Source organism: Spermophilus citellus, assembly GCF_964194105.1.
Source record: "Spermophilus citellus genome assembly, chromosome: 10".
Taxonomy (NCBI): Eukaryota; Metazoa; Chordata; class Mammalia; order Rodentia; family Sciuridae; genus Spermophilus; species Spermophilus citellus.
The window spans coordinates 115,227,308-115,240,801 of NC_138197.1; the positions used below are offsets into that span (position 1 = coordinate 115,227,308).

The 13,494-nt window shown below is 38.1% G+C and overlaps 1 protein-coding gene across 5 annotated transcripts in view; it reads left to right on the forward strand.

The window, feature by feature from the left end:
* The window catches only part of APAF1 (apoptotic peptidase activating factor 1), an 85,609-nt gene that overhangs the window by 56,612 nt on the left and 15,503 nt on the right, over positions 1-13,494 (forward strand). For all 5 annotated transcript variants that reach the window (XM_081309983.1, XM_081309981.1, XM_081309982.1 and 2 more), the window contains 2 exons: positions 456-572; positions 3,423-3,548. In XM_081309983.1, the coding sequence (XP_081166109.1) occupies positions 456-572; positions 3,423-3,548 (243 nt within the window). The remainder of the gene's footprint in view (positions 1-455; positions 573-3,422; positions 3,549-13,494) is intronic.

Below are 13,494 nucleotides of genomic sequence, written 5' to 3' on the forward strand. Positions count from 1 at the left end.
GCCATGCTATGTGAGTGATTTGGAGGAAAAAGTCCTGTTTAAATTTAGATTTGTCTTTTTGTGTATGTCTGTTTCAGTCCTGTTTCACCAACCCTTTTGAAAAATATCAGAAAAATATATTTTAACAAATGATAACCCTATTAAAAATGAACTTTGTGAAAAAATGGAAAACAGGGTATGGACCTAGCTGTGGGATTACGAATCAGACAGATGTGTCTCAGGTGGTGGGCATAGAAGCTGCTTTTAAACATTTTAAGGCTTTTATTTTATGATGAAATGAAATGAAAGCATGAAGTGCTAAATACAGCTGCTGAGACAGGGATGTAGCTTCATTGTTCCCCAGGGAGCTCCCGTTAATTATTTTCTGTGTTTTATTTTGTTTCCAATTGAGGCCTGTGTTCTAAAGAAGAAAAACTGCTCCCACAACCTAATAACTGATGTGCCTTGTTTTTCAGCTCATTAATGGAAAAACAGGTCAAGTTGATTACCTGACTGAAGCTAAAGTTAGCTGCTGTTGCTTGAGCCCACATCTTCAGTATGTGGCATTTGGAGATGAAGATGGTGCCATTGAGGTATTCAGTTCTAGTCTTCAGAACTGTGCGGGAGAGTAATTTATTTAAAATTAAGCACATGCCTGGCATTCTACACGTGCATACTAGACAAGTCTCCCTGTGATCTGTTAGGCATTGTTCTGTGAGAGCCTTTTCCAGGTGGTTGTAAATTTTCAGATTGCCTTTACCTCATGCTTTTTGTATTTTTATTTTCTACCTAGTGTTTTTGTTGTTCTGCACACATTTCAAACACTGAGATTTAGCCAACTACACAAAAGCATTTTTTTCTCCTCCTCTTAGAAGCTCATAGGTGTGGAATGTAAATTGTTTCCATTTTGGTCCTGATAACTCCTTGGGAGTTTCAGTGCAGGGTGGGCTATGCTTGCCTTTTTAGCATTTGGTGTTAGAAGTACATCTGCTCACCACCTGAAATCCTTGACTTATCTAACAAGACCAAATAACTAAAAGTGGAATCAGGTTATAGGCAGAAAAGGTCGTATAATAAAAATAATTTGGGGGGCTTAGATTATAGCTCAGTGGTAGAGCACTTGCCTTACACATGTGAGGTACTGAGTTTGATCCTCAGCATCACATAAAAATAAATAAATAAAGATATATGTCCATCTTTAAAAAATCTTTAAAAAAATAATTTGGATAAAAATAGTATTTATTACAAGTGAAATTCATCACAGAAGAACACATTTTTGTATAATAATTTTTTGAGAACATTGGCTCCTTCTCTCAGTTTGTCTCACCTAGGCTCATTGGCCATATTTACTTTACTTTAGATTCATTTTCATAGGGAATTACACAAATATTTTCAAGTCTATATTGTTCCACAAAGAAGAGATTGAATGCTAATACACAAAATGAAGAAAGAAATGACATCAATTTTATTATGTACTTCCTGTGGTCATTGTAGCATGGATTTGGAGTCAAGACTTCATTTTTTTCTTCATTATTATGAAAAATTCATTGTTAAGATGGGTGCTATAAGAGATAATTGAACATTTAGAGGTAAATCTTAGTCTTCCCTTTCCTTTATGTGTGTGCGTATATATATATATATATAATCTTTATATATATATTTGTATATAATAATATACAAATTGTTGTATATTATTATTTGTTCTGAAAAAGGTTCTTCTTTCTTCTTTTTCTTTTACCTGGTTGTTTTTTTGTGTTGCTGGGGATTGAACCCAGACCCTTGAGCATGCTAGGCAAGTGCTCCACCACTGAACTACATCCCAACCATGTTCCTTTTGTTTTTAACCATCAAAGTATCTAGAAACAAGCCTACTACATCCTTAGTCCTCAAACATTATATATACACACCCATTATATATATATATACACACACACACACACACACACACAATGAACTGTGTGAAATTACCAATATCTGACTTTCTAAATCCAGTTTTAACGTATAAAATGGCAATTTCATATGGTTCAGCCTAAATAATAGCAACTAGCATTTATTAGACATTTACTGTGTCAGATGCTCTCATTGAATTCTTACAACATCCCAGTGTTAGATACTGTTATTCTTGTTTTACAAACGTCTGAACGCTTCATTTCTACAACTTTCCTAATTAGTAGAACCAGTGTTCAAAGGCAGGTCTCTGAGCCTTTGCGCTCCACTATTATGCTACCCTGCCTTCCCTGGAAGAATTATGAAATTGTCTATCCTGCTCACTTAGGAAGGCTCCCATTCACACAGTTCTGTTTCAGCTTTTCTTCACTTGGACAAAAAAGTTCTGAGAGGAACTACTTAGCAGAGGAAAGATTTATTTTGATTCATGATTTCAGAATTTTCTGTCTATGCTCCACTGGCTTCATTGCTTTTGGGCCTGTAGCAAGACAGAAACGTCATAGCAGAAGAGTGTGGCAAGGAAAGCTGTTTACCTCATGGCCGCCAGGAATCAGAGAGGAGGGGCTGGGGACAAGATGAAATCCCACGGGCATGCCCCTAGGGACCCACTCTCTTTTAACTAGGCTCCCTTTCTACAGTTTCCACCTCCTCCCAACAGTCCATTCGGATTATGAATTCATCAATGGATTAATCCACTGATGAGGTTAGTACCTCGTGATCCAGTCACTTCCCCAGAGTCCCACCTCTGGACATTGCTGCACTGGGGACCAAGTCTTTAACACGTGAGCTTTGGGAGGACATTCCAGATCCAAACCATTACTTCCCTTTGTTTTCCAAGGGGCCAATTTGTAAACATATGGGTTAGATTTGAATTTAACTCCATTGTTATTTTCCTTCGGCTTTCTTGACTACGTTTTAATTTGGGCTAAGAAACCATATTTACTTTTGTGAGGGTGTAAGTTCATTTGAGAGCATTTTTGACAGTCATTATTATTATTATTATTTTTAGTTTCTATTACTAATTTATGAATCTCTGCATTTGGCACGTTAGTTCTTAGCCTTCTTAAGTCTTGTCATCCTTTATCTTTTCTCATCTCTGATGTTTTGTGAAGAGCTTGCCTTGTCTTATCCAGGATATTTACTGTTTTTCTTTCTCATCCATCATAAATGTCTTTTTTTTTGGAGGCTAAGCCTGGACTGCCTCTTAATTGATGAATTGGGTAGTTGAGTATTCAGAGGGATCACTGGTTCCTCCTGCCATCTGGCCATTCCAGTGAATGTTTGATTTTACATGGTGTGTGCTAATGTGTATATATGCATTTATGTGTATATATGTGTCCCATTCACTTGTGTATTTTTAGTTAACTGAAAGAACTATGAGAGGGGAATTCTGTACCCTTCTCTCATCCTATTTTCTTTTAGTATCTTTGAGGGCGTAATGCCTAGGTATTGCTTAATTTCTTTGTATTAAGTTTCTGTGTTTTTCTACTTTGAAGATTTTAGAACTTCTAAACAACAGAGTCTTCCAGTCCAGGGCTGGTCACAAGAAAGCTGTACGGCACATCCAGTTTACAGCTGATGAGAAGACTCTCATTTCAAGTTCAGATGATTCTTCAATTCAGGTGAGAGAACTAATGAATTCCTAACACACGTAATATTAGGGAGAAGAACAAAGGAACATTTCTCTAGCAAAAGAACATTTTGAATGTGCCTGAATTCTAGTGTGCATTTTAAGCATATCACTTCTGGAGTGCATTCAGATTATGCACATGGACTTAGATGAAACCCATTTGTGTTTCTTACCTTTGTTTGTGTGTGGTGAGCAGTTTGATTTAGAACTCCCCACTGGAAGGTTGTTTGTTTTGAAAATCCAAGATTCATTTGAATTCTTTTGTCTGCCTTGGTATTTATATTTGTATCAGTAAATAAAATTTTTGCCACATTTATGTAATTGCACTAATAAAATCTGATTAAAATAATTTCATTCTTATAAAGAATAACAGTTATTACAGGGATGAAATTCTATGAAAAAAGGAGTGAAGATCGTGGACTTACTATATGTTCTTTTTAAATTTACTTTAATTTTCATTAAAGTTTCATGAACATACTTTAAAAACTCAGATAATAGTAAGAGGCTTATTATGAAAAGTATAACTCTTCCCATTTCTAATTCTTCAGAATTACTACTTTTAGCTTTTAGAGTTTATTTTGATATATTTACCTTCTTACCTCCATATGGCCTGCTGATAGTGCTATTGTGGATTTTCCTATCTGAGGAATTATCTACTGGCTTCCCTATTGTAAGGTGCAGATTTGGCTTTTCTTTTTCCTCCCCCCGTTCTACCTCTAGCATATGTATGTATACACATGCACACACCCCATTGTCCTAATGCAGTATGACAAAATTTTCTTTAGGTCTTTAGTATTATTACTATGACTAAGTAGATTTTGTGTATTAAAGATACTATGAATACATTTATAATTCAGCCTTTCTCGAGTCATAGTTGAAAACTATCATTTTATCTTAAAACTTGAAGTTATTACTTCATTTTCCTCCAAATTTCAAAGTTGATGTTGAGAAGTCTGAAGCCATTCTGTTTCCTAATCTTTCTCTGTGGAAGATTTTAGGGTCTTATTTTTCAGAGAAATTTCATGTGTTTTGGTGTGTGTTTGATTTCATTCATTGTTTTGTATGTTTAGTATCTTAATTGGAAATGTATTGTTTTTAATTTAGGAAGTTCACTTTGAATTATTTCTTTTATATCTATATATATCTACATGTACATTTTACATACATATATATTTAATTACATATATATATATTAGGTTTGAATCTGCCTCCTTTTTCTGTAACACCTCTCATTTAGATGTTGGCTCCTGGATCATCTAGTTTTCATCTTCTATATTTCAGCTTTCTACACTGTGCTCTATTTCCTGGAAGTGTCCTTAGTTTTACCTTTCAGCCTTTTTATCGAGTTTTAAATTTCTACCATTTTTCATTTTATTTCTGTTTTATTCTATTTTTTTCTTTTTATTTTAATGCCCAAGAGTCTATTCTTATTATTTAATCTTGGTAGGGTTCTTTTTTTTTGTCTTTTTTGGAAATGGGGGTCAAACCCAGGGCTTTGTGAATGCAAGGCAGATGCTTTGCCACTGAGCTGCATCCCATCCCTTATTGTTTATTTTTTTGGAAGAGCTTTATGTTCTTTTTTTATAGATGGAATATCTTCTCTTTCCTATATGAGGAGATACATACACACATATACAATGTATGTAGAAATTATATATTTTATATATAAATATGCAGTTTACATATAAATATGTAAATTGCCTGCACACGTGCATACACATGGGTGTGGGAGCGTATACACACACACACACACACACACACACACACACACTCACACTCACACTTTTTGCCCTCCAAGTTATCTTTTCTGTTTGGTTGCTTTGGCCTTTGTTTTAAAGGCTTCTTTAGCCATGCAGTGATCATTGGGTACCTGAGATAGCTGTGAAAAGGCTCATTTAAAACTTTCTGTGTTGACTGAGACCTTCTCTGAAAAGTAAACTGGATGGGAAACCTTTCTGTTAGTATTTCTGGGTCTTTTGTCTTTTTCTCCTCAGATTCCTAGAAAAGAATCTGGCAATTTTCTGCCTGGAGGATAAATCTGGCTGATGGGTTCTCAGAATTAGGTGGAAGAGAACTAGGAATAGATGCTAGAGGTCAGCATTTGTTCTGTATTTCACTTGCTCCCTCTGTTCTCCAAACTCCAGTTCTATCCTAGATGGTGCTGGTACCTTATAATTCAAGATTCTGGTGTGTTTTTATTGTCTGTAGCAGCATTATTCTGCAATTTATTCCCCTTTTCTCATAACTTTGGGATTCAGCAGCAGTTTTTTCTACTGTTTTAACAGGTCAGAAAAATAGAGAACTAATGAATTCCTAACACATATACTATTAGGGAGAAGAACAAAGGAACATTTCTCTAGCAAAAGAACATTTTGAATGTGCCTGAATTCTAGTGAGCATTTTAAGCATATCACTTCTGGAGTGCATTCAGATTATGCACATGGACTTAGATGAAACCCATTTGTGTTTCTTACCTTTCTAGCTTCTCGCCTCTAATCTTTCATTTTTATAAATGTTAAAAATGCATTCTTATTTTCATGAGATCTCTTCGCACCTTGCATTCCCCTGTTGTTTTTTTTTTAATTTTTTATTGATTATTTAAAGCATTACATAGCTCATGATATATCATCTTTCATACATTAGACTCAAATTGTGTTTTGAACTCCCATTTTCACCCCAAATATAGATTGCAGAATCACATCTGTTACATATTCACATTTTTACATAATGCCATATTAGTGTCTGTTGTATTCTGCTACCTTTCCCCTGTTGTTTTTGGACCTTCTCTTTCCTTTGTTGTATCATCTTTGTTCTGCTTAGTTTAGATTCTGTTTCTACTCCTTGCAGGGTTTTCATGGTTAATTCGGAGAGTTCATGGCCCAGGCTGGTCTACCTCTCCAGACGGTACCTACTCCTCCTGTACTCAGTTTCTGCTGCTCTTTTCTGGTTGGTCCAGGAAGTGTTGCTAGGCTTCTTTGGGATTCTCTGCTTCTTCCTATATAGATGTTAATCCCATGCAGGTCTTATGGCTCTATTTGTCTCCATCCATTTGTATCTTGGGGTTTGTGGGGATACCTTGTCACTTAACATGGTCTTACAGATATCATTAGTGCAGTTTTGGTTGTGTTATTCTAGTTACTCTGACTGCTTTTATTAGATGGCTTCAGGGAGACTAATGAACGATGCCTGAGCCACTGCTGTTTTCCCAGGAGTCCTGGACTTCTGTTCGTAGCCCATCCTCATGCCCACCTTTGGATATCCTTAGAGCCTCCAATTTCTGAGCATTTCAGGAGTTTGTAGCATCTGGTTTTTGTTTTTCTCTGTTGTTTTTAGGGTTCTGTTTTCTTGGTTCTGTTGCATTAGTCACCATTTTCCTGCTTTCCAGCTCCAACATTGTGTCACTGTCTCCTTTCCCATCCTCCCCCCACTTTTTTTTGTTTTTTAAACATTTAGAATTTCTTTTATTTGTATATATGTATATATGTGTGTGTATTTTAATTGTCAGTGGACCTTTATTTATTTATTTATATGTGGTGCTGAGGATTGAACCCAGTGCTTCACACATGCTAAGCAAGCACTCTACCACTGAGCCACAACCCCAGTCCTCCCTTTTCCATTCTCTTTTTTTTTTTTTAATTATTTTATTGTTGGTTGTTCAAAACATTACATAGTTCTTAATATACCATATTTCACAGATTGATTCAAGTGGGTTATGAACTCCCATTTTTACCCCGTATACAGATTGCTGTGTCACATCAGTTACATTTCCATTGATTTACAAATTGCCTTTCTAGTGACTGATGTATTCTGCTGTCTATCCCATTCTCCACTGTCCCCCCTCCCTTCCCCTCCCCTCCCCTTCTCTCTCTCCATCCCCTCTACTATAAATCGTTTCTTCCACTTATATAATTTTTCTCCTACTCCTCCTTTCCTCTTATATGTAATTGTGTATAACCCTGAGGCTCACCTTCCAATTCCATGCAATTTCCCTTAACTCTCACTTTCCCTCCCGCCTATCATCCCTGTTTAATGTTAATCTTCTTCTCCAGCTCTTCGTCTCTACCCTGTCCTTGGTTACTCCCCTTATATCAAAGAAGACATTTGACATTTGTTTTTTAAGGATTGGCTAGCTTCACTTAGCATAATCTGCTCTAATGCCATCCATTTCCCTCCAAATTCTATGATTTTGTCATTTCTTATTGCAGAGTAATACTCCATTGTGTATAAATGCCACATTTTTTTAATCCATTCATCTATGGAAGGGCTTCTAGGTTGGTTCCACAATCTTGCTATCGTGAATTGTGCTGCTATGAACATCGATATAGCAGTGTCCCTGTAGCATGCTCTTGTTAGGTCTTTAGGGAATAGACCGAGAAGGGGAATAGCTGGGTCAAATGGTGGTTCCATTCCCAGCTTTCCAAGAAATCTCCATACTGCTTTCCAAATTGGCTGCACCATTTTGCAGTCCCACCAACAATGAACAAGTGTACCCATTTCCCCGCATCCTCGCCAGCACTTGTTGTTGTTGGACTTCTTAATGGCTGCCAATCTTACTGGAGTGAGATGGTATCTTAGGGTGGTTTTGATTTGCATTTCTCTGACTGCTAGCGATGTTGAGCATTTTTTCATGTACTTGTTGATTGATTGTATGTCCTCCTCTGAGAATTGTCTGTTCAGGTCCTTGGCCCATTTGTTGATTGGGTTATTTGTTATCTTATTATCTAATTTTTTGAGTTCTTTGTATACTCTGGATATTAGGGCTCTATCTGAAGTGTGTGGGATAAAGATTTGTTCCCAGGATGTAGGCTCCCTGTTTATCTCTCTTATTGTTTCTTTTGTTGAGAGAAAACTTTTTAGTTTGAGTAAGTCCCATTTGTTGATTCTGGTTGTTAACTCTTGCGCTAAGGGTGTCCTATTGAGGAATTTGGAGCCTGACCCCACAGTATGTAGATCATAGCCGACTTTTTCTTCTATCAGACGCCGTGTCTCTGATTTAATATCGAGCTCCTTGATCCATTTTGAGTTAACTTTTGTGCATGGCGAGAGAAAGGGATTCAGTTTCATTTTGATGCAAATGGATTTCCAGTTTTCCCAGCACCATTTGTTGAAGATGCTATCCTTCCTCTATTGCATGCTTTTAGCCCCTTTATCAAATATAAGATAGTTGTAGTTTTGCGGATTGGTTACTGTGTCTTCTATTCTGTACCATTGGTCCACTCGCCTGTTTTGGTACCAGTACCATGCTGTTTTTGTTACTATTGCTCTGTAGTATAGTTTGAAGTCTGGTATGGCTATACCGCCTGATTCACACTTCCTGCTTAGCATTGTTTTTGCTATTCTGGGTCTTTTATTATTCCATATGAATTTCCTGATTGTTTTATCTATTTCTACAAGAAATGCTGTTGGGATTTTGATTGGGATAGCATTGAACTTATAGAGAACTTTTGGTAATATCGCCATTTTGATGATGTTAGTTCTGCCTATCCATGAACAGGGTATATTTTTCCATCTTCTGAGGTCTTCTTCTATGTCTCTTTTTAGGGTTCTGTAGTTTTCATTGTATAGGTCTTTCACCTCTTTTGTTAGGTTGATTCCCAGGTATTTTATTTTTTGGGGGGATATTGTGAATGGAGTAGTTGTCCTCATTTCTGTTTCAGAGGATTTGTCGCTGATATACAGGAATGCATTTGATTTATGCGTGTTGATTTTATATCCCACCACTTTGCTGAATTCATTTATTAACTCTAATAGTTTCTTTGTAGACCCTTTTGGGTCTGTTAGGTATAGAATCATATCGTCTGCAAATAGTGATAATTTAAGTTCTTCTTTTCCTATTTTTATGCCTTTAATTTCTTTCATCTGTCTAATTGCTCTGGCCAGTGTTTCGAGGACTATGTTGAACAGAAGTGGTGAGAGAGGGCATCCCTGTCTTGTACCAGATCTTAGAGGGAATGCCTTCAATTTTTCTCCCTTCAGAATGATGCTGGCCTGTGGCTTATCATAGATTGCTTTAACAATGTTGAGGTACGATCCTGTTATCCCTAATTTTTCTAGAGTTTTGAACATAAAGGGATGCTGTACTTTGTCGAATGCCTTTTCTGCATCTATCGAGATGATCATATGGTTCTTATTTTTAAGTCTATTGATGTGGTGAATAACATTTATTGATTTCCGTATATTGAACCAGCCTTGCATCCCAGGGATGAATCCTACTTGATCATGGTGTATAATTTTTTTGATACGATTTTGAATCCGATTCGCCAGGATTTTATTGAGGATTTTTGCATCTAGGTTCATTAGAGATATTGGTCTGTAGTTTTCTTTCTTTGAAGTGTCTCTCTCTGGTTTAGGTATCAGGGTGATGTTGGCCTCGTAGAATGTCTTTGGAAGTTCTCCCTCTTTTTCTATTTCCTGAAATAGCTTGAAAAGTATTGGTGTTAGTTCCTCTTTAAAGGTTTTGTAAAACTCTGCTGTATACCCGTCCGATCCTGGGCTTTTCTTAGTTGGTAGTCTTTTGATGGTTTCTTCTATTTCCTCTATTGTTATTGGTCTGTTTAGGCTGTCAATATCTTCCTGACTCAATCTGGGCAGATCATATGACTTAAGAAATTTATCGATGCCTTCACTATCTTCTATTTTATTGGAGTATAAGGATTCAAAGTAATTTCTGATTATCTTCTGTATTTCTGAAGTGTCTGTTGTGATATTGCCTTTTTCATCCCGTATGCTAGTAATTTGGGTTCTCTCTCTTCTTCTCTTCGTTAGCATGGCTAAGGGTCTGTCAATTTTATTTATTTTTTCAAAGAACCAACTTTTGGTTTTGTCAATTTTTTCAATTGTTTCTTTTGTTTCGATTTCATTAATTTCAGCTCTGATTTTAATTATTTCTTGCCTTCTACTTCTTTTGCTGTTATTTTGCTCTTCTTTTTCTAGGATTTTGAGATGATATATGAGATCATTTATTTGTTGGTTTTTTCTTTTTTTAAGGAATGCGCTCCAAGCAATGAATTTTCCTCTTAAAACTGCTTTCAATGTGTCCCATAGATTCTGATATGTTGTGTCAGTGTTTTCATTTATCTCTAAGAATTTTTTAATTTCCTCCTTGATGTCTTCTATGACCCATTGATCATTCAGTAACCTATTGTTCATTCTCCACGTGATGCATGATTTTTCCTTCCTTCTTTTATCGTTGATTTTCAGTTTCATTCCATTATGATCAGATAAGATGCATGGTATTATTTCTACTCCTTTATATTGTCTAAGAGTTGTCCTGTGACATAATATATGATCTATTTTTGTGAAGGATCCATGTGCTGCTGAGAAAAAAGTGTAACTACTTGATGTTGGGTGGTATATTCTATATATGTCAATTAAGTCTAGGTTGTTAATTGTGTTGTTGAGTTCTATAGTTTCCTTATTTAACTTTTGTTTGGAAGATCTGTCCAGTGGTGAGAGAGGTGTGTTGAAGTCTCCCATGATTATTGTATGGTGGTCTATTAGACTCTTGTACTTGAGAAGAGCTTGCTTGATGAATGTAGCTGCACCATTGTTTGGGGCATATATATTTATGATTGTTATGTCTTGTTGGTGTATGGTTCCCTTGAGCAGTATGCAGTGTCCCTCTTTATCCTTTTTGATTAACTTTGGCTTGAAATCTATTTTGTTTGATATGAGTATGGACACTCCTGCTTGTTTCCGCAGTCCATATGAGTGGAATGATTTTTCCCAACCTTTCACCTTCAGTCTATGTATGTCTTTTCCTATCAAATGCTTCTCCTGTAGGCAGCATATTGTTGGGTCTTGTTTTGTGATCCATTCGACTAGCCTGTGTCTCTTAATTGGTGAGTTTAAGCCATTGACATTTAGGGTTATTATTGAGATTTGGTTTGTTCCTCCAGTCATATTTGTTTATTTATGTTACTAAACCTGATTAGTTTTCCTCTTTGATTACTTTCCCCCCTTTACTGTCCTACCTCCCACTGATGGTTTTCAATGTTATTTTCAGTTTCCTCTTCCTGTAATGTTTTGCCAAGGATTTTTTGAAGAGATGGTTTTCTAGCTGCGAATTCTTTTAACTTTTGTTTATCGTGAAAGGTTTTAATTTCATCTTCCATCCTGAAGCTTAATTTCGCCGGATACACGATTCTTGGTTGGAGCCCATTTTCTTTCAGTGTTTGAAAAATGTTATTCCAGGATCTTCTAGCTTTCAGAGTCTGTGTTGAGAGATCAGCTGTTATCCTGATTGGTTTGCCCCTAAATGTAATCTGCTTTCTTTCTCTTGTAGCTTTTAAAATTCTCTCCTTATTCTGTATGTTGGGCATCTTCATTATAATGTGTCTAGGTATGGATCTCTTATGATTTTGCACTTTTGGCGTCCTGTAGGCTTCTAGGATATGGGATTCTGTTTCATTCTTCAAGTCTGGGAAGTGTTCTCGTATTATTTCATTGAGTAGATTGTTCATTCCTCTGGTTTGGAGCTCTGTGCCCTTTTGTATCCCAATGACTCTTAAGTTTGGTCTTTTAATGTTATCCCATATTTCTTGAATGTTCTGCTCATGGTTTCTTAGCAGTCTTGCTGAACTGTCTATGTTCTTCTCAAGTTGAAATACTTTGTCTTCATTGTCTGATGTTCTATCTTCTAAGTGATCTATTCTGCTGGTAGTATTGTCAATTGAGGTTTTAAGTTGGTTTATTGCTTCCTGCATTTCTAGGATTTCTATTTGTTTGTTTTTTATTACTTCTAACTCCCTGTGAAATTGATCTTTTACTTCCTGGATTTGTTTCTGTAGTTCCTTGTCAATGTGATCTTTCATTGTCTGATTTTGGTGTCTCATGTCTTCCTTGAGAGTCCAGATCATCTGAAGCATGTATATCCTGAACTCTTTATCTGACATTCCATCTGTTGCAGCTATTACCTCTTCTAGAGTTGAGTTGACCTGCATTGCTTGTGGTCCTTTCTTTCCTTGTCTTTTCATGTTGCTTGCGTTTCTTTCTGCTTGGTGAAACTGTTGTGTTTTTGAAATTTTTCCCCCTGTTTATTTATATTGCTCTTGTATAGTTGGGATATCTCTCTTGTAGGGCGGGTAGTGGCTGTGATCCTCCTCTAATCAGGGTGATCTATCCACTACGCTGGTTGGTCGTAGGTCTGCCCGCCCTGCGGGCACGGGTGGCTGCTCTACTCTGCCCCCACTCCAATTGCGGTGACGTTCCTACCACGTCCTCGGATCGTTGGTCCTGATCCGGATGTGGGCAGCAGCTCTTCTCCACCCCTAGTCCAATTGATGTGACGTGTCTACCACGCTGGTCGGCCTCCAAGCCTGTTCCGCCGGTGGGTCTCAGATCTGCCCACCCTGCGGGCCTGGGCGGCAGTTCTGCTCAACCCCCACTCCCAGTGGGGGTACCTAACTGCCTCTCCAACGGGTCTCTGGGCTCCTTCCGGACGCTGGCGGCGGCTCTGTTCAACCCCCACTCCAACCAGTGTGACGTGACTGCCTCGATGCTACTCGTCCACCACACTGGCAGGCTGCCGAGCCTGTCCTGCCAGTGGGACGCAGGACTGCCTACCTTGCAGGGTCAGACGGCAGCTCTTCACGGCCTCCACTCCAAGTGGGTTGACTTGGCTACCCTGCCGTCGGGTCGTTGGTCCTGTTCCAGGCGTGGGCGGATACTCTCCTCGGCCCCAGCTGCAGTTGGGGTGTCGCGATACCACACCGGCGGGACCCTTAGCCTGCTCTGGGCGCAGGAGGCAGCTCCACTCTGCCCCCCAGGCCCCCGCAGCACCCAGCAGGACCCGGACCAAGAAGCAGTCCCTGTAGGATCCCCAACCCTGAGCCAGAGCCGCTTCGGGAGCCAGGAGCCGGTCTCTCCGATCCCCGCCACGTTCTGCTAGGAGCAGGCTCCTCAGGGCAACCGCCGCGGGTTCCCCAATCCCAGGCCAA